Genomic DNA, 21,342 nt, shown 5'->3' with positions numbered 1-21,342 from the left:
CCTGAGACAAGGCCTCTAGATGTCAGAGGTGTGAAGTGTTGAAAATATTAGGCATGTATGAGTTAACCCTTAATGGTATGATGCATATTGCTTATACAACAGTGCCATCTAGATATAAGCGGTTAATACTAAATCAGTAGCAAAATTGCATTCTGGGTAGTATTATGACGTCATGCTCCTTATCAATGCACACACCCCTCCAACAATGATTGGAAAGTTCCAAACTCGGAGGGCGTGTTCATCTGATAAGTTTTGGGTTAAGAAACCAGTTACCAGAAAGAAAAAAAGAGAGGGAGGAAGGAGAAAAGGAAAAAAAAAGAGAAACAAACATTTGGATTATAGATCTCTGGAGAATCATTTGGATTATTGGGAAAAACTCTTGAGAGTTGGCTGCCCCAAGACTCTGCACATCACTTGACCCTTGGGTAATGTATATTTTGTTTTATGTAGTATTGATCTAAATTAATTGGCTTGATACTTAGCCAGATACCCGCTCACTTGCGGACGTGTAACGTTAGTTGCTACATCAGTATTTTCTCTGGTTTCAGTTAAGATGCATATAACTGAATAAAGGAGACAATATTGGAGAAACTCTTTGTTGGGAATCTTTATATTCCCTAGTTTGATATCAAGCCAATAATTTATACGTTTTGTTGCAATACTACCATTATCTGAAGATTGGTCATCATTTTTGGGCGGAGCAAGGGCTCGTATCTGTCATCTTCTTGATTGAGTTTTCCACATAATCCATTGATTGTATATCTCTCACAAAATTTAAAGCTGTATTGCATAATATTCTTGTGTTGGTTGAGTAGTGTTTTGTTGGTATCATATAGTGGTGAATTCTGGGTACTGCATATCATTGTATATTATTGAAATTTATGTTGATTCATTTTCGTTTGTATTTTAACCTATTGTATAATAAACCATTTATATTTTTGCATAGACGCTTGTACCCTGTTTTACTGATTGCACAAAATAATCAGGTTCTCGATTGAACTCTTTATATTTATATAAAGCATTTGCTTTATGTACCCGACATAAAATGGAGGCCCCGGTAGCGAGATCGAGTTAATTCTTTGATTATTTGTGCAAATAGTAAACCGTTCCATACCTTTCTTGGCTAACCAGATTATTCATAGTTCTGTGTATAACTTTATTGTAAGAAAATGAGTGCAGCCGGTAGTGAAGCCGGTTGTGATGTTGCAACAGGAGATTGTCCATCTAGCCCGGAGCAGTTAATCCATAACGTTGTTGAATATGTAAATTCACATTTAGATTTGGATCATGATGTGGCTGCATGGATAAGTGAGTTGCAGGCAGAAGCCAAGAGAGAATGTGTGGATGTATGGACGCCACTTGGCACAGTCAGGAGACAACTAACTTATCTTGATGTGCTTAGAAATACCGCAGGTAAAAACCAACACCTCTTAAAGATGTTGCCATCAATTTTGTATGCTTTATTAGAGGTTAGCATTTTCTCAGAGAGTAGACATATGCATATAACGAAAATAAATGCATATGTATCCCATATGGAAGAAATATTAGAATCTGCAAATGCATCGATCGAGGACTTAAAATGTGAGCTCGATCACAGCCATGCTGCCTATCACAAATTAAAAAGTGAGGCAGAGGAGCTGCACATCCGTTATAGCAGTCTGCAGCAAACAAATGAACTAAGCCAAACTGTAGCTGATGTTCAAGGTGATCTGTCTGATCATGAGGGATATCCAGACCCTCCAATTCTCACACCCCAAAATGTAGATATGTCATCATCACACGCTCTTAAAGCGCAATCCATCCGAGACCTTAAGCCCCCTGAGGGTGATGGCATGATTACACAGGAGGCCTTAACCCATTTCAGTCAGGCGTGTCAAGCTGTATCTGCCTTACTAGGCGCTAGCGACGCAAAAGGCCGCAGAAGTGCACCTCCACGTACTCCTCTAGAGAGGAATGTTAGGGTTAAGTCACCTGTGCCAAGTGGGTCTGATGGAAGTGAGCGGAGCGTGAGTGATTGTGACAGTGATGTGGGAAAGCGTGTGATCCATTCCCTACCACGCAGGCATAAGATTGCCCATCAGGGGGATGAGAGTTTCAGACGACCAACATATGCTGAGGTGGTCTCTAGAAAGAAAAATACTCAGTGTTCAGAAAAGGATCAGAACTCCTTGAGTATTAAGTTTTTAAATGTCACTGTGCCCAGGGGAGCACCCAGGAATTTTGGCTAGGGGGGGTCCGAAAGGCAAAAAAATGTGGCATGTGTAGTGTGCTGTGCTAATTCAATTTTTCAAAGCCCCCTTTATATTTAAAACTGCAGGGACGGGGGGGTGTAGCGTGTTGCGCTGATTCTTTTACTTGGTGATTCTAAAAGCTCCGCAGGAAAAGAACAATGCGGCGCGCGAAGCGAAATTTTTTTTGGCCCCGCCCATTATTAAAAGCCCCTCCTACATATAATAGGCCACTCCCAACAAACACTGTACAGCTGACATTCTATAGTTGCGGCCTGTCTCTACACATCATACTGAGAGGGGGAGGCTGTCCTGGCTGCACTGCCTGCTTCACATTATACAATAGACAGCCGGCTGCAGCCAGGAAGCTCCTCCGCTCTCCTCCCTCCCCCGATCCTGCTCAAGGCCTGTGGTTCCCCCCACCATCTGCCTGCTGCCCCCTTTGGCTGTCCTCACCCAGCTCTGAATCCTCCTTCTGCAAATGGCAGGGGGAGGAGCCGGAGCATCTCCTCTCCTACATAGCGCCCCCTACCTCTTACATCCAGTGATGTCACCTTTGTTGTAGACGTTCTCTTTCCTCATCTTCTCCATTCAGACCAGACCGCCATGATGATTTTTCAGCCATCTCCCGTCTCTGCAGAGATTAACAAACAGATATTAGTTTCCCACATTTCCACATCTTCTGAACCCCCTTTCCTGCCACCCCCAATACTGTGCCCGCTGTGCCCCCAATACTATACTGCTGAAACAGTCCCCCTGAAAATACTACTACCACACAGATAGTGCCCGCTGTGCCCCCAATACTATACTGCAGAAACAGTCCCCCTGGAAATACTGCTACCACACAGATAGTGCCCCAATACTGTGCCCGCTGTGCCCCCAATACTATACCGCAGAAACAGCCCCCCTGGAAATACTGCTACCACACAGATAGTGCCCCCTTCAACAATTATTGCCACACAGTGCTCTAAAAAAATAACTGCGCCCAGACACTAATAGTATAAAGATAATGTCCCCCAAAAATGATTGTACCCCCGCTTAGTACCCGCTGTTGAGCTAATGTCCCCATAATGTATGCCAGTATAAAATACCCCTATATAGTGCCCCAGTAAATGCCCTCATAGTGCTCCTCTCCCCTTCCCCATAGTGTCGCCCATAATATGCCAGTAAAAAATGCCCCTTCTAAGTGCCACCATATGCCCCAATAGTGCTCCTTTCCCCCATAGTGCCTACCATAATGTGCCAGTAAAAAAAAATGCCCCCTTAGTGCCACCAGATGCAATAATGCCCCCATAATGTGCCAATAAGAATAAAGAACCCTTTAGAGCCCCCACTTCCCCTTAGTGCCCCCAAATAATGCCCTTATAGTGCCACCAGATGCCCCATAGTGCCATTCTCCCCTATAGTGCCCCCCATAATGTGTAAAAAAAAAAAAAAAGCCCCTTTAGAGCCCCCATAGTGCTCCTCTCCCCCATGGTGCCCCCCAAATAATGCCCCCATAGTGCCGTTCTCCCCTTTACTGCCCCCATAGTGCCGTTCTCCCCTTTACTGCCCTCCATAGTGCCGTTCTCCCCTTTACTGCCCCCCATAGTGCCGTTCTCCCCTTTACTGCCCCCCATAGTGCCGTTCTCCCTTTTACTACCCCCCATAGTGCCGTTCTCCCCTTTACTGCCCCCCATAGTGCCGTTCTCCCCTTTACTGCCCCCATAGTGCCGTTCTCCCCTTTACTGCCCCCATAGTGCCGTTCTCCCCTTTAGTGCCCCCATAGTGCCGTTCTCCCCTTTAGTGCCCCCATAGTGCAGTTCTCCCCTTTAGTGCCCCCATAGTGCAGTTCTCCCCTTTTATAGTGCCCCCTATAGTGCAGTTCTCCCCTTTTATAGTGCCCCCCATAGTGCAATTCTCCCCTTTTATAGTGCCCCCCATAGTGCAGTTCTCCCCTTTTATAGTGCCCCCCATAGTGCAGTTCTCCCCTTTTATAGTGCCCCCCATAGTGCAGTTCTCCCCTTTTATAGTGCCCCCCATAGTGCCAGCTCCCCCCTCAAAAAAATAAATAAATAAATAAATAAATACACCGATACTTACCAGCAGCGATGCGATGCAGCCTCTTCCGGCCCGTGTCCCTGCTGTGTGCTGCCCGGCTCAGGCAGCGCGATGATGACGTCATTGCGCCGCCAGAGCCGGCCTCTGATAGGCTGCAGGCATTAGTGCCTGCGGCCTATCAGAAGAGCAGGGGAGGGACACGCCTCTCCCTCCCCTGCCGCAGCACAGATATGGAGATGAGCGCTTCCACAATGGAAGCGCTCATCTCCTACTGCCCCCCCCCTTCGCCGCCGCCGCTACAATTACATCCAGGGCCGCGCCGCCTGTGTTGTTCTAGGGGGGGTCCAGACCCGCTGGACCCCCCCTGTAGGTGCGCCAGTGACTGTGCCCAAATTCTGTATAAAGGGTTCTCCTGAAATTGCCAATCACTTAGAACTGTACCAGTCCACCATGGATTCTTTAAAATTGTATTCTGATGCGGACAGGATCAGATTCCTACCATGGGCATTTGATGGTAAATATCGCCACTACTTTATTTCATTTAGGGAGAGGGGAATTCAGTATTGGCAGGATGTTTTGCACGAGGTCAAATTAGAATTTGGACCTTACCGTACTGTGACTGCTGCAAAACGTGATATCTATAAACTCACATGTAGACCCAATCAGAGTCCCCGGGAATTCCTCCCTATCCTTAAAAATGCCTATGGGTTGGCGTATAGATCCCCAAACTGGGAGTCTGAGGAGTTCAAACAGCTGTTTTATGATGCAATGCCCATGCAAATTAAACTTAGCTTGTCTAGAGATCTTGATCTCAAAGCTCCCTTGGACAGGTTGGTGACGGCTGCCACCTCACTGTATAACATCAGTGAATGCCATGCTACAGGAGAGAGGAGATATAAAAAGTCCCCAGAACAAAGCATAGCAGAAGCTAAGGTAAACCCTAGCTTCAAATTTGAAACGCAGCCACGTAAGTACCCTCAGTCTACAGGACCTGTCCAACAAACCCAGCGAAAACAGTTAGGACCCAAGCAAACAAGACCTCAGAGCCCCAATGGGCCAGAGGGGGATAACTCCAGTGCTGGCAGGTTTAACTACCGTCCCCAATATTACAATAGGGGTCCCCAAGGGGGATACAGGCGCTGGAACAGCAGGCCCAGACAACAGAAGGAAAATAGGCCTGAATCACCTACCTCACCTAGAAGTTGGTCACCCACTTCTAATAAGGGCGCACCAGAGGTCCAAACTGTGCGCAAACCAAACAATCGTTTGGATCAGTTGGCAGATCAAGTGGCCAAATTACAGGAGATCGTTAGTAAAATGTCCCAGGTGTCAACTGGAAAACAGCCTGAGTCTTTTTTAGGGGCAACTGCAGGACCCAGCTCAGCCCCATAATGCAGGCAGGGCAGGGTCAGAGCCCAGGCCGGTGCAAGGCTACTGAGATAGTTGTAAAAGAATCTAATGTGATTTCTAATCCTACTTTGCCTTGCAGCGTTCTTGACCCTAAAATTGAGGCCAAGGAGGAGATGTCTAACATGTTATCTATATTACAGTCTGATCATGATGATTCCTGCACTAATGTGTCTTCTCCAGTGAGTGATCCTATCATCTCAGCGTCCACCTGCGAGCTGCCGTCTGTAAGCTGTGATGTGATCCAGTGTTCTCCGAAGGTGGGGGCTGCTGCTGCTGCCATCGCGAGCAGCAAGATTTCCAAGAATTCATCAGAGGTCGCGACGCTGCAGAAAGGTCAAATCCTTAACAAATGTCAAATAAGTGATCACCCTAATTTTTTATGTGATTTGTTTCAGATAGAAGGCCGATATTTTCTTGATTCCTATCTTCAAGATGAACTTATCAGACCAATCAGGGGTTTACTTGACACAGGATCACAAGCCACTATATTGTCATATAGTTACTTCCAACAGGTATTAGAGGTGACAGCAAAGAAGCCGAAACTGAAGTCGTTTGATGGCTCTTTGATAAGTGTCGACAGAGACACTTTGCAGCCCATCAGTACATAGAGAATCTACGTAAGCACCTTCAGCATGCTTTTGCATTTTCCCAGAAGAATCTGGAGAAAGCAGCCGTGAGCGCCAAAACCTACTATGATCTGAAGACTACTCAAAAGGAGTACCAAATTTCCGATCAGGTTTATCTCTATAACTTCGCCCGGGATCAGGTGAAGGAAAGGAAGTTCCTGCCTTCCTGGAAGGGACCCTATGTCGTCACTGACAAATTGTCACCTGTGGTCTACAAGATCAAAATTCCTAAGGGGGATGAATTTATAGAGAAATGGGTGCACATTAATTAATTACGTGTTTGTCATCCTAGGTCACAACTTCGCCAAATGGAAGGATTGCCGGATGATGAAGAGTAAAGAGATAACAAGGTTCCAGCTAAAGACGGAAACCCAGGATTGGTATAGTATGAACATACAAATGTACTAACCTATCCTCATGTATTTTCCTCTGTAACTAATTATCTCTTGACTCACTTTTGTATCGAGAACTTGCTCTGTCCAAGAAAAGAAACGAGACCAAATCAAAGATGTATGGTAGTTTTAACTCTTTTCTTGCAGGAGTGATAAAAAGTGGAAGATGTATGTACTTATATTTGTCATACAATGTATTACAGGTGCAAAATGGCACAGAGGGTTGTTGCCGTTATCTACATCGTCCTGATCTTGGGGAAGGAGTTCCAGGCCGAGCCGATTGCTGTACCAGGCCCTTCATCTGGGATCATGCTACAGGATACCACGGGATTCATCTTGACGAATAAGAGGACTCTATCCCAAAAGATCTACGTCAGTTTGGACCCACGTGTCTTCGTCGAGAGACAGTTCAACATTTCTGAGATTTCGTCTCCGGAGATAAAGAGTTGGTATCAAATGCACATCGGCTATTCCCAAGAAAGGGTTACACAGATCCTGGAACAGACAAGGAAAACCATGACCAGAGAACAGTTTTCAACAAGTCGACGACCAAAGCGGTTCATTTCTGCAATTACAGCCGCCATAATCTTTGCCGTAATGGGCACTGTCATTGCCACCGGTGTATCAGCTGTTAATTCCATCTCTATTAAGACATTGGAACTTGAGATCGGTTCACTGAAAAGGAACCTAATGAGTATTCATGCAGAGATGGAGAACCAGAAAAAAACGTTTATCGGACTTATATTCCGTTGTAGAGGATACCGTCGTCACCGCCGACTTACACTCAAAGTTATTGACTCATTCAATAAATCTTCATGAGAGTCACGAACAGTTTAAACAAGAACTAATGTCTCTGAAGACTCTGAATGAAAGGCCCTTTGTGACATTTCAATGTAACCCAACTTCTCTATTGGATTACATTGTAATGAAGGGGGATTTTGTTGTGCTTTTTCATAAGTTTAAACAGTTATACTTACTTATTTTAGTTATAATGGGTATTCATTGCCTTTAAGAGCAATGTTGATTTATATTCACTGTTTTGTATGAAGTTTCATGTAGGCCAAAGCAAGTCCATGAGAAGATTACTGTACTGTTCAAAAACTAGTGTTATTGTAACAATATATTATACATTTAGAAAGTTAGAAGATACACCGCACCTGCGGATTCTGAGGCTTTATTGTTTTTCCTATCTGAACATGAATTCCACAGTGTGAGAATGGCCTAGATGTTCCTCAAAGTATATATTCATGTATCAAAGTTTGTCCCTCAGCCCTGAGACAAGGCCTCTAGATGTCAGAGGTGTGAAGTGTTGAAAATATTAGGCATGTATGAGTTAACCCTTAATGGTATGATGCATATTGCTTATACAACAGTGCCATCTAGATATAAGCGGTTAATACTAAATCAGTAGCAAAATTGCATTCTGGGTAGTATTATGACGTCATGCTCCTTATCAATGCACACACCCCTCCAACAATGATTGGAAAGTTCCAAACTCGGAGGGCGTGTTCATCTGATAAGTTTTGGGTTAAGAAACCAGTTACCAGAAAGAAAAAAAGAGAGGGAGGAAGGAGAAAAGGAAAAAAAAGAGAAACAAACATTTGGATTATAGATCTCTGGAGAATCATTTGGATTATTGGGAAAAACTCTTGAGAGTTGGCTGCCCCAAGACTCTGCACATCACTTGACCCTTGGGTAATGTATATTTTGTTTTATGTAGTATTGATCTAAATTAATTGGCTTGATACTTAGCCAGATACCCGCTCACTTGCGGACGTGTAACGTTAGTTGCTACATCAGTATTTTCTCTGGTTTCAGTTAAGATGCATATAACTGAATAAAGGAGACAATATTGGAGAAACTCTTTGTTGGGAATCTTTATATTCCCTAGTTTGATATCAAGCCAATAATTTATACGTTTTGTTGCAATACTACCATTATCTGAAGATTGGTCATCATTTTTGGGCGGAGCAAGGGCTCGTATCTGTCATCTTCTTGATTGAGTTTTCCGCATAATCCATTGATTGTATATCTCTCACAAAATTTAAAGCTGTATTGCATAATATTCTTGTGTTGGTTGAGTAGTGTTTTGTTGGTATCATATAGTGGTGAATTCTGGGTACTGCATATCATTGTATATTATTGAAATTTATGTTGATTCATTTTCGTTTGTATTTTAACCTATTGTATAATAAACCATTTATATTTTTGCATAGACGCTTGTACCCTGTTTTACTGATTGTACAAAATAATCAGGTTCTCGATTGAACTCTTTATATTTATATAAAGCATTTGCTTTATATACCCGACAATCCACCTTCTTAAAGAATGTCTCTGTAGTTATCTTATGAGATTCTATTTTGAGATGAATGTCTAGAAAAGTTGCCTTGTTGGTATGATAATCCAAGCTAAAGGATAGTCCCCACTTGTTCCCATTGAGCTCACCCGAAAAAAAGAAGGAGTTCTTCTTTCGTACCCTCCCAGATGAAAATGATGTCTTCTATATAGCGGCGATAAAATTTAATTTATTCTTATGGTGAGCGAGCAGGCCATGTCTTTCTTAAAAGAGGCCCATAAAAAGGTTAGCATACGATGGGGCAAACTTATTCCCCATCACAGCCCAGGCACACAAAGAACTGCTTACGACAGCCTCTACTAATTTTAACCTTGATCTATCTATACTATAACAATTATTTATTCTATTTTAAATACTGTCTAATAGGTTCCACTCTCTGGCGCCCTGCCTGACCATTTGATTACTTGGAATTTATTCTGAGATCAATCGAGTGGGTTACCCTCCTTTGTACTGCTATTATTTTTTCTCTTCTTATCTGGATTGAGGGATTAGCCAGTGTTGTCAGCTGCATATCATTGTGGTGCACCTTTCGCTGTGATTTATGTATTTTTATATTTGCATCCACACATTATCTCATCTTGTGTAGGATGCCATTGTGGTGCATGTGGTCAGCTGCCGACATCCTCCATTGTATGCATTTTTGCTGGGGATTGTTATAGGCAGGGCTTACAGCCTTATCCTCTCTCTAACTACATGAGTCATTTCACTATGGAGGTATGTTGGATCTTGGCTGTAAGTTGTATCTTAACACCTCTCAGGCCGTGTTCACACACCACAGGTAGTCTAGTGGTAGGAACCCATGTCACGCTGAGATACCTTGATGGTGGTGCAAAAGGGCTCCGATGTGTTCCTGACTGGATTGCAATAGCTAAAGTCTCAGTTCTTAACAACAGCTTGAGGGATTAGCCAGAGTTGTCAGTTGCGTATCATTGTGGTGCACCTTTCGCAGTGATTAAAGTGTGCGCATCCCTAAAATATCAGTGACATCCAGAGCACTTTTTCCATAGACGGTGTCTGCTGCAGACAGTGAAATTATCTGCACCACATCTCCTGTTTAAAGTGTGCGCATCCCTAAAATATCAGTGACATCCAGTGTACATTTTTCCGTAGACACTGCGAACTGTGACATTACCTGTGGCACCTGTCCTGTATAACGTTTCCTCATCACAAATACCTTTTTTTTTGCACATAGACTTTTAAATCCTACGCTACTGTACGTGTGACATACTTTCAAGCATATATCACATTTAAAGAAGAAGGTGAGCAGTAAGCGACAGGGAAGTGGCAGTGATGCTAATTGTGCACGCAGAAGTCGTGGCCCTGGGCGCGGAGAAACTGTGCCTGCTGCCAGAGGACAAGAAAAACAATCATCCAAGATACCTAGCTTCATGTCCCAGTTTGCAGAGCGGCACAGGACACCACTCTTGAAGTTAGACCAGTGCGATCAGGTGGTCGGTTGGATTGTAGCAGATAATGCTTTCAGTCAGTTAAGCACCACCCTGTCTTCCACCAGGTCCTGTCTCAGTAGCCAAGAGTCTGGTCAACACAATCCTCACCCTGATCCTCCTTCCTCCCACCATTTACAGTCTGGCCAAATGAGTGATCCCACGCTCGGATATTCCGAGGAGCTCTTTTCTGAGCCATTCCTTCAATTGGGCCTCTCGCCAAGCACGCTTGAAGAGGGACATGAGATCTTGTGTCCTGATACCCAACCTCTTGAGCATCCACAGTCACAAGAACATAACGGTGGGGAACGGCAATTAGTGTTTAATGAGGTGGATGATGATGAGACACAGTTGTCAATGAGTAAACAGCAATTACTGTCTTAAGAGGTTGATGAAGTTGATGAGACACAGTTGTCAATCACTGAGGTTGTGGTTAGGTCATCAAATCAGGAGGATGACCAGAGTGAGGAAGTGATCGAGAAGGTGGTGGACGATGAGGTCACTGACCCAACCTGGGAAGGTCGAAAGCCGAGTGAGGACAGCAGTACAGAGAGGGAGGGATCTGCAGCACTGGAAAAGGCAGTGGGGAGCCAAAAGGGAGAAGGCGGGCCACACCAAACAGGCCCGCAACTGTTCCATGAAGCAACGCCTTGCCAAAATCTCCCTTGCCGAAGGGTAGATGTTCCGCAGTATGGCGCTTTTTTGAGGAAAGTGTGGACGACAAAAGAATAGTAGTTTGCAACCTGTGCCATACAAAAATGAGCCAGGGTGTAAACACTAGCAACCTCACCGCCACATGACATTCAAGCACCGTAATAAGTGGGATGAACGCTTGGGTCCACAATCTGTGTCTGCGGGTCACACCACTGCCTCCTCTTCCCCTATGTTACATGCTGGCCAATCCCCTGTTGAATGCGCAGGCCCGGATGCATCCCGTCCTGCACCTGGACCTTCGCAAGCACCATCAGCAACCACATCCACTTCCGTGTCCCAGTGCAGCGTACAAATGTACTTACATCAGGCATTTGAATGCAAGTGCAAATACCCAGCCACCCACCCACAGGCCATAGCACTAAATGCGCAACTTTCCAAATTACTGGCCCGGGAAATGTTGCCATTTAGGCTTGTGGACACTGAAGCCTTCCGCAGCCTGATGTCGGTGGCTGTCCCGCATTATGCAGTCCCCAGCTGCCATTATTTTTCACGGTGTTCCGTGTCCGCCTTATACCAACATGTGTCCCGTAACATCACACCTGCCCTGACCAACGCAGTTACTGGGAAGGTCCACTTAACCACAGACACATGGAGAAGTGCATTCGGCCAGGGAGGCTACATTTCCCTGACGGCACACTGGGTGAATGTTGTGGAGGCCAGGAGCGAGTCGTACCCTGGTATGGCACAGGTGCTACCAATGGATTGGTGCTACCAAAAATTGTGGGTGCTACCAAGGATTGTGGGCCCTACCTCGATCAGGGTTTCCGCCAGCACCTACGTTAGTGGCTCCAAACTCCACTTTTTCTCCTCCGCCTCCTCCTCGACTTCCGCCTCGTGCAGTCTAATATTCACTTTTCTTCCATTTTTTTTAGAGGAACACTACATGTGTAGTGTTCCCAATGCATTTGTGTGTATGGAAATAAAAGCTATTAGAAGGATTTTGAGCTTTATTGACTTTTTTAAACACACAGCTATTATTTTGAACACAACTGTAAGCGTATCCGCCTGTCAACTGAAAATGCTGACAGGTTGACTCTTATAAAAATGAACAAGGCCTGGATTGTCCCTGACTTCTCTACTCCACCAGAGGAAAGCGGATGAACAAAGGCACTTTAAATGTGTTGTTTAATGTACTCAATACACTATATTCCCATGCACCCCTTCCACCACAAAAAAGGGTATATGGTTAAATCTTCCTTTTCTCATCCTCCTCCTCCTCTTCCATCATATCAACATGCTTATTCGTCGCATATAAAGCCCTCGCATATAATTTTTTACAGGGTCAGCTCACCTGCAGGCCCTCGCATATAATCTTTTACAGGGTCAGCTCAACTGCAGGCCCTCGCATAAATTTTTTTAAAGGGTCAGCTCACCTGGCCCTTGCATATAATGTTTTACAGGGTCAGCTCACCTGCAGGCCCTCGCATATAATGTTTTACAGGGTCATCTCACCTGCAGGCCCTCGCAAATAATGTTTTACAGGGTCAGCTCACCTACAGGCCCTCACCTACAATCTTTTACAGGGTCAGCTTACCTTCTGATGACCACAGCAAAGTCTTGCCTGTTGGTACTCTGGCACACATGGCTGACTTCATGTTAGGCTGCCTTTCCCATGACCCGTGCGTTATACAAATTTTAGACAACATTTACTGGTCGTTCACCGTTCTCGACCCCCTCTACAAAGAGATATTCTTAGCTCTCATTCCTCTGGTGGAGAGGACAAGCAAAACGGTGCTATACCAGAAGGTCCTTGTCCTTGTTGAAAAATTGCTCCAAAGTTGCTGCCTTCCTTTGATGCTTGTGCTTTAATACCCTCTCTGGGTAGTTCACAATTACGAAAAAAAAAAATGGGCAAGGCAACAACAGCCAATCAAATTTCAGCCATTGACCTCCCTTGGATGTGGTAGCCCTTTCTCAGGCTCATTCTCCGGCATTGAAACCTGATTTCCTGTTACCCGTGATTACCATGGTAGGCGCAGAAAAGAACATCGAAAATTGATAGGGCAGACATCCAAATGGATCGTTGTCGTCATGGGGATGTGAAATCGCTAGGGGTTATCTAGAGTACCTAGGAAACTGACTTTGGTACAACACCATTTAGCCTTCTGCAAAGAAAGTTTCACACCAGCTTTCCTCAGTTAGGATAATACATGCCTCAGTTCCGCAATGTGTTCCTCAAAAGTCGTGCTTTTGATCCGGACATCATCCACATAGGATAAGGTACCTTGTTCAGTGGCATCAGGCATTGCCTTATGCATGAACACAGCAAACTCATGGCCTACATTAATGTACCTGAAAGGCAATCGGGTTCAGGCGTATTGCTGCTTCCCAAATGTGAAGGCCAATTTGTATTGATCCTTCTCGTCCACCTTAATCGTCCAATATCCTTGCACACAGTCAAGAGCAGTGAAAATTTTGGACCCCTGTATTTGCGCCAAACACTGGTCAATATACGGCACAGGCCACCTGGACATGTTTACCCGTTTATTTAACTGTCTTAGGTCCGAACAATGGCGAAATTGACCATTGGGTTTGAGAATCCCAAGTATAGGATGATTGACCGAGATGTGATTCCCCTCCTCTACAAGTTCTTGATAATTTCCTACTACGAGCGGATGTTGGTACTGTTTGACATATACAGGGGGTGCATTGGGATCAGTCTGGATTCTCGCAACGTGCAGGTCAGTTTCCCCACAGTCATAAGAATCCTTAGCAAACATATCCTGGAGCCCCTTTAGCTGTTGACGTTCTGACTCATTGGAGCATGCGTCAGCTATAGAGATTTGCTCTTCCACCCATTTCTGAAATTCAGGAAATATTTCAGGTTGACTTAATTCATAAGCTTCTTCAAGCTCACTAGTTAAATTGCTTTGAGTATCGCGTACCTTCTCTTTTCCCTGTTGGCATGACTCGCACTCCTTCTCATCGATCTCATGGTTGAAAACCAAAGATGATTCTTGAATGTGGCACGTACCTTCTTCAGGACTGAAAGGATAAACAGAGTGGATATTGAATAACCCCTCAGGTGTTGAGGAAAAATGTCGTTCCACTACTTGCTCTTCTGTCAAGTATTCATCAGGAATAAGTCCAATGACATCATTCTGGAATCCAAAAGTGTAATACTCCAAATCCATACCTAGACCAATTATGGTACCTTTTTGTAAGGATATGCTATGGGGAGCCATATTATGAATTACCATATGCAATGGATTCTGATGGATGTTTACCATAGGAGTGGGCTTTACCTTCAGGCCGAGTTGTTGTATCCATTAGACAAACAGATCAAAGCATCTGCATTGTTCAGTTTTTGCCCCTTATTTACTTGCATGGGAAGAAGAAATGGCTTGTACCTTTCAGGGATTTTAACCTCATCAGCAACCATGATACTTACGGCATAGGGCATCTGTTGTCCCCATCTCAAGGCTTGCTCTTCATCCTGGAACCCCTCCGGGTCTGGACCATAGAGTATTGTTGACCAGATCAATCTGCGCGGCAAATCATTGTAGAAGGTCATTATCTATGTACATCTGGTACCGTGGTTCATTCAACACAATGCTGTCACGGAAGGTGTACAGAAAACTAGAAGACACTGACTGGATCCAAAACTAAGGAACCAAAGGGAAAGCCCTGCAACAGACCTGGCTCTCTCCCTAACTGCTCAGCCTATGCAAAAATCTCAATGGTAGATGATTGCATATCCTCGTTCCTCAACTGTATAACACCTGAACACCCTATAATAGTGAGGGGACACGACCACCGGCTCCCTACACTTGATACGGAGGGAGTCAGGGTCACCTGGGATCCAGCAAACAGGAAAACACAAATGAATGAACAAAACTTATCTGTAGAAGACTCAGTAGTAGTATCCAGCATGCACACACTCCAGGAAGTTGTATAAACCGCAAAGTGATGCAGTATGGGAAGGGATTTAAAGGGATGCAATCAGTGCAACTAGATGACAGCTGAGAGAGGCTAACGAGATGAGAAAATGAAAGCAAAACAAAAGGAACCTCAAGCAGGAGGTTCTGAAGAACGTCTGACAGAGCTTCTTAGATGTCTGGTGGTGACAGTACCCTTCCTTCTACGAGTGGACTCCGGACACTCAGAGCCCACCTTCTCAGGATGGGACCTATGGAAAGCCCTGATGAGACGAGTGGCCTTAATGTCCGTCACTGGGACCCACATCCTCTCCTCAGGACCATAACCCTCCCAATGAACGAGGTACTGGAGAGAACCGCGGACAACACGAGAATCCACAATCCTAGAGACCTGAAATTCAAGATTCCCATCAACCACAATCGGAGGAGGAGGCAAAGACGAGGGTACAATAGGTTGGACATAAGGTTTTAATAAGGACTTATGAAAAACATTATGGATCTTCCAAGTCTGAGGAAGATCAAGACGGTAGGCAACAGGATTGATGACGGACAAGATTTTGTAAGGCCCAATAAACTTAGGACCCAACTTCCAGGAGGGAACCTTCAATTTGATATTCTTAGTAGACAACCACACCAGATCACCAACATTAAGGTCCGGACCAGGCACACGTCTCTTATCCGCCACACGCTTATATCTCTCACTCATGCTCTTTAGATTATCCTGAATCTTTTGCCAAATAGATGACAAAGACGAGGAGAATCTGTCCTCATCAGGTAAACCAGAAGACCCCTCTCCAGAGAATGTCCCAAACTGCGGATGAAACCCATATGCACCAAAAAATGGTGACTTATCAGAGGACTCCTGACGACGGTTATTTAAAGCAAACTCAGCAAGGGACAAAAAAGAACACCAATCCTCTTCATTCTCCGCCACAAAACAGCGCAGATATGTCTCCAGATTCTGATTGACGCGCTCTGTCTGGCCATTCGACTGCAGGTGGAAAGCAGAAGAGAATGACAACCGAACCCCCAAGCGAGAACAGAAAGCCTTCCAGAATCTGGAAACAAACTGCGTGCCCCTATCAGAGACTTTGTCTGAAGGAATACCATGCAATTTGACAATGTGATCAATAAATGCCTGCGCCAGCGTCTTAGCATTGGGCAAGCCAGGAAAAGGAATGAAATGCACCATTTTGCTAAAACGGTCCACCACCACCAGAATCACAGTCTTCCCCGAGGAACGAGGCAGGTCCGTAATGAAGTCCATGGACAGATGTGTCCAAGGACGGGAAGGAATGGGTAAGGGAAGGAGAGGACCTGATGGCCGTGAATGAGGGACCTTGGCACGAGCGCAGGTCTCGCAGGCTGCCACAAAACCCTCAACTGACTTACGAAGCGCCGGCCACCAGAATCTCTGAGCGATGAGATCCACTGTGGCTCTTCCCCCCGGGTGCCCAGCAAGGACAGTATCGTGGTGCTCCTTAAAAACCTTGTGTCTTAAAGCGAGAGGCACAAACAACCTCCCAGTAGGACAAAGATCAGGAGCCTCTGACTGGGCTACCTGAACCTCTGCCTCCAATTCAGGATAAAGAGCAGAGACCACCACCCCTTCAGCAAAAATGGGACCCGGGTCTTCAAAATTCCCACCTCCCGGAAAACAACGTGACAGGGCATCCGCCTTCATATTCTTAACCCCAGGGCGGAACGCAACAACAAAATTAAACCTTGAAAAGAACAAAGACCATCTGGCCTGTCTCGGGTTCAGACGCTTGGCTGACTCCAAGTAGGCCAGATTCTTATGGTCAGTAAACAGGAGAGTTTCTTCGAGAAAAAGGCACACGGTCGCCATTTGGCAGGAGAGGGACCCTGAGACAAGACCGCACCCACACCCACCTCAGAAGCGTCCACCTCAACTATGAAGGACAGAGAAATATCAGGTTGTACCAAGATGGGAGCGGAAGCAAATCTCTCCTTGATACTAGAAACGGCCTTACGCGCCTCTACCGACCAGGAGGAAAAATCTACCCCCTTTCTAGTCATATCAGTGAGTGGTTTAACAACAGAGGAATAATTCAAAATAAACTTCCTGTAATAATTGGCAAAACCCAAAATACGCATCAGCACCTTCTAATTCTCAGGAAGCTCCCACTCAAGCACAGCGCCGACCTTCTCGGGGTCCATGCGAAAACCAGAAGAGGAGAGAAGAAACTCCAGAAATTGAATTTCTGGAACCGCAAACACACATTTTTCCAGTTTAGCGTACAATTTATTCTCCCGCAGGATGAGCAAGACCTGACGTAGGTGGTCCTTATGAGTTTTGAAATCAGGAGAAAAAAATCAAAATGTCATCTAGATACACTAATACAAATTTCCCCATTAAATGATAAAAAATGCTGTTCACAAAATGCTGAAAGACGGCTGGAGCATTCATCAAACCAAAAGGCATAACGAAATTCTCAAAATGACCCTGACCAGGTTGTATGCCCCTCTTAGATCCAACTTGGAAAAAACTTTAGCCCCAACAATCTGGTTAAACAGGTCCGGGATCAGAGGAAGCGGATAAGGGTCACACATTGTGATACTGTTCAGCTCCCTGAAATCCAGACATGGTCTTAAAGAACCATCTTTTTTCTTAACAAAGAAAAAACCAGCAACAGGTGACTTCGAGGGTCGTATGTGTCCCTTTCTCAGACTCTCAGAGATATAAGCACGCATAGCGACCCTTTCAGGTTGGGAGAGATTGTGTAAACGAGATTTAGGCAGCTTGGCGCCTGGGGTGAGATTAATAGAGCAATCGTACTCCCTGTGCGGGGGCAATTCCTGAACACCACTCTCAGAAAACACATCCGAAAATTCAGAGAGAAAAGACGGTACAGTCTTAGTAGAAACCTCAGACAGATGTCGTGAGGCAATTCTCTCTGCAAAAGTCACTCCAACCATTTATTTGCCTCGCTTGCCAATCAATGGTGGGGTTATGTTTAGTGAGCCAGGGTAGCCCCAACACTAGAGGAGTAGGCAACCCGCTTAGGACGAAACATGACACATCCTCAACATGAGTATCACTCACAATCAAACGGATATTGTGAACTATGCCCTTTAACGATTTCTGAGAAAGTGGAACGGAATCAATAGCAAAAACAGGTATATCCTTTCCCAAAGTGCATACCTGAAAACCATGAGTTATAGCAAATTGATTATCAATGAGATTGACAGCTGCTCCACTATCTACAAAAATCTCACAAAAAATGTTCTTGCTCTCTAGCGCCACCCTGGCAGGTAGGACAAAACGGGAACTACAAGCAAACGGAAAACCTTCAATTTCCGCATCAACGTTACCAATAGTACCAGATGGAACGTTTTTAGAGGATTTTTTTCTTTTTGTTTCTTTATTACTCTAAAAAAACTGCCTGAATCTCCTAGAGGGACAAACATTTGCCAAATGATTTATACCTCCACAACAGAAACAAACATTCCTATGAGAGCTGAATCTTCTATTGTCAGAGGCAAGCAAACCCAGCTGCATGGGCTCCTGCTCAGAAAGGATTGAGAGCGACTGAGACCCCTGTGCACTGAATGAGACCGCCGCACTCTCCTTGGACTGAGTATGACAGGAAGGAGTGATCTCTCCTCTCTCTCTAAGATGCCTGTCAATACGAACAGCCCGAGACATGGCAGTGTCCAAGGAGGTAGGTCTCTCATGAAAGGCAAATGCATCTTTCAATCCCTCTGAAAGACCATGGCAAAATTGACTTCGGAGTGCAGCATCATTCCAACCAGTATCAGCTGCCCATCTCCGAAATTCTGAACAGTATATCTCTGCGGACTGTTTACCCTGGCATAAAAGACGTAGTCTAGACTCAGGCAGAGCAATATGCTCCGGATCATCATATATCTGACCCAGGGCTAAAAAAAAATCATCCACTGAACAGAGGGGCCGTGCCCCCAACGGCAGCGAAAAGGCCCGGGACTGAACGATGATCCCCACCCTCCGCTCCTCATCACCAGAGGAATGGGGAAGTAGGCGAAAATGGAGTTTGCAAGCCTCTCTAAAACGAACAAAATTCTCACTACCCCCGGAGAACGTATCCGGAAGCAAGATTTTAGGCTCAGAACAAATTCCATGAACGCAAGCAGAAACGGTCACCTCAAACTGAGAGACAGTTTTCCTGAGATCTGCTACCTCCAGTGAAAGACCCTGCATGCAGTCAATCAAGGTTGAAACCGGATTCATGCTTAAGACGGTTTTGGCGGTTTATAATGTCACGGAAGGTGTACAGAAAACTAGAAGACACAAAATGAAGATCCGACTGACTGGATCCAAAACTAAGGAACCAAAGGGAAAGCCCTGCAACAGACCTGGCTCTCTCCCTAACTGCTCAGCCTATGCAAAAATCTCAATGGTAGATGATTGCATATCTTCGTTCCTTGACTGTATAACACCTGAACACCCTATAATAGTGAGGGGACACGACCACCGGCTCCCTACACTTGATACGGAGGGAGTCAGGGTCACCTGGGATCCAGCAAACAGGAAAACACAAATGAATGAACAAAACTTATCTGTAGAAGACTCAGTAGTAGCATCCAGCATGCACACACTCCAGGAAGTTGTATAAACCGCAAAGTGATGCAGTATGGGAAGGGATTTAAAGGGATGCAATCAGTGCAACTACATGACAGCTGAGAGAGGCTAACGAGATAAGAAAACGAAAGCAAAACAAAAGGAACCTCAAGCAGGAGGTTCTGAAGAACATCTGACAGAGCTTCTCAGATGTCTGGTGGTGACAGATGCATAAATGTTTAGTAGTCTTATCTCCTATGGAAATAGACAATAGACATCTTGCAATAACATTATGACTCCATGAATCTCTATCCAGATCATGAATCTATTGGTCCTGTCGAGAGGAACCTTTTATCACTTTAGGGTTGGCGACCTGTTTTAAAAGACCTAGGCTTATATAACTGGCTTCGGATTTTATATCCAACTTGGCATATTTCACCCGGGCTATATTGTGCACCTGTACGGGAATCAATAAGTTATCACTGACCTTCTCAATCTTTACCATGGATTGCGTATGCTTGGTCAGGTCCGTGTCACGGCCATGGCTATGACCGTGACTCTTCAACCGCATGTGGTTGTCAGCGGTTTTGGTTTTGTTGTCAATCACAGGTGAGGGCACTGGTATTTGCCTCACCTGTGGTTGCCGCTGACAACGCTAGTCTTGTGGCAGCTTTCCTGCTGTGCATGCGGTTGCACCTAGCAACCTCTATGTTAGGTGTCTGTGTGTTGTGTGCACTGTGTTATGTCTGTGTGCACTCTGTGTTATGTCTGTGTGCACTCTGTGTTGTATTTCTGGTGTGCATTGTAGTTTATGTTTGGTGCGCACGGACATCGTCCTTTCACTGTGGCTGCCCGTGGCAACGTTTGGTATTATGTACATGTGGTGGCAGTGCCTCGGCCTTCGGGCTGTCTCCCGGGACGGCTGCCACCCATGTCGTTGTCAGCGGCAACAGCCACAGGGTGATCTTTGTTTGGTCACTTCCCCTGTATGTTTGGTGTTTTCCTTTCCTGTGGTGCTGGAAGGGTTAACCCTCTTCCGAGTGTGTGTGATGTCACTGGGTGTGTCTGTCCGGTGGGTGTGGCCATTTACCCCTATAAAGCCTGTGTCTGGAGCACTGCTCAGTAGGTTGCTTCAGTCATGCTTGGCTGAAGCAGCCTCCTGTGGATTCCATCCTACTTGTAGGGACCACCCTTCCGGTCATAAGATTCCTTTCCCTGATGTATGGTTGATGTCTTATCTCTTTGGTTTCTGTGCAGCTTATGGATCTGGATTCCTGTGTCCACAGGGATCCAGTCAGCAAGGCTGTGGCAGGTAGGTGGAACTAGTTAGTTCACCTGCCATATCCATAAGACTGTTTATGTTCCCCCTTTCCTGGCTACTTGGCCCATGAGACCCCTGTTCCTCTGTGTCCAGTAGGAACAGGCCGTCTTACACTGACTCCTAGCTAGGGACCGGACGGAGGGTAAGTCAGGGCTCCTAGGTTCCGGCGCATGGGTCCTCCTACCTTTAAGGTCGGCCCATGCAGGTTAGGAGTTAGGGTCAGGTTAGGGACGCTATAGGAGGTGACCAGCTCCCTAATTCTGTTGCCCTGGCCGAGCAGCAACCGAACATCAGCTGGCATCGCACGGCTGAGGATTTTCCCCATCCTCAGCCGTGAAATTCCGCAACTTAGTAATTTCCCCCTTTAAGAG

At 45.4% G+C, this 21,342-nt stretch overlaps 1 protein-coding gene across 1 annotated transcript; it reads left to right on the top strand.

Moving 5' to 3' along the window:
- Window positions 1-397: 397 nt before the first annotated feature.
- Window positions 398-7,515, top strand: LOC122926311. Its single transcript, XM_044277684.1, has 2 exons — window positions 398-425; window positions 6,900-7,515. Exon 2 carries the CDS (start codon window positions 6,907-6,909, stop codon window positions 7,513-7,515), a length of 609 nt encoding a protein of 202 aa, XP_044133619.1. The 5' UTR covers window positions 398-425; window positions 6,900-6,906.
- Window positions 7,516-21,342: the final 13,827 nt, after the last annotated feature.

The sequence above is a fragment of the Bufo gargarizans genome, chromosome 2 (genome assembly GCF_014858855.1).
Source record: "Bufo gargarizans isolate SCDJY-AF-19 chromosome 2, ASM1485885v1, whole genome shotgun sequence".
In the NCBI taxonomy this organism is placed as follows: domain Eukaryota; kingdom Metazoa; phylum Chordata; class Amphibia; order Anura; family Bufonidae; genus Bufo; species Bufo gargarizans.
The sequence above is the reverse complement of the archived record's forward strand: the minus strand, read 5'-3'. Positions and strand labels throughout refer to the sequence as shown.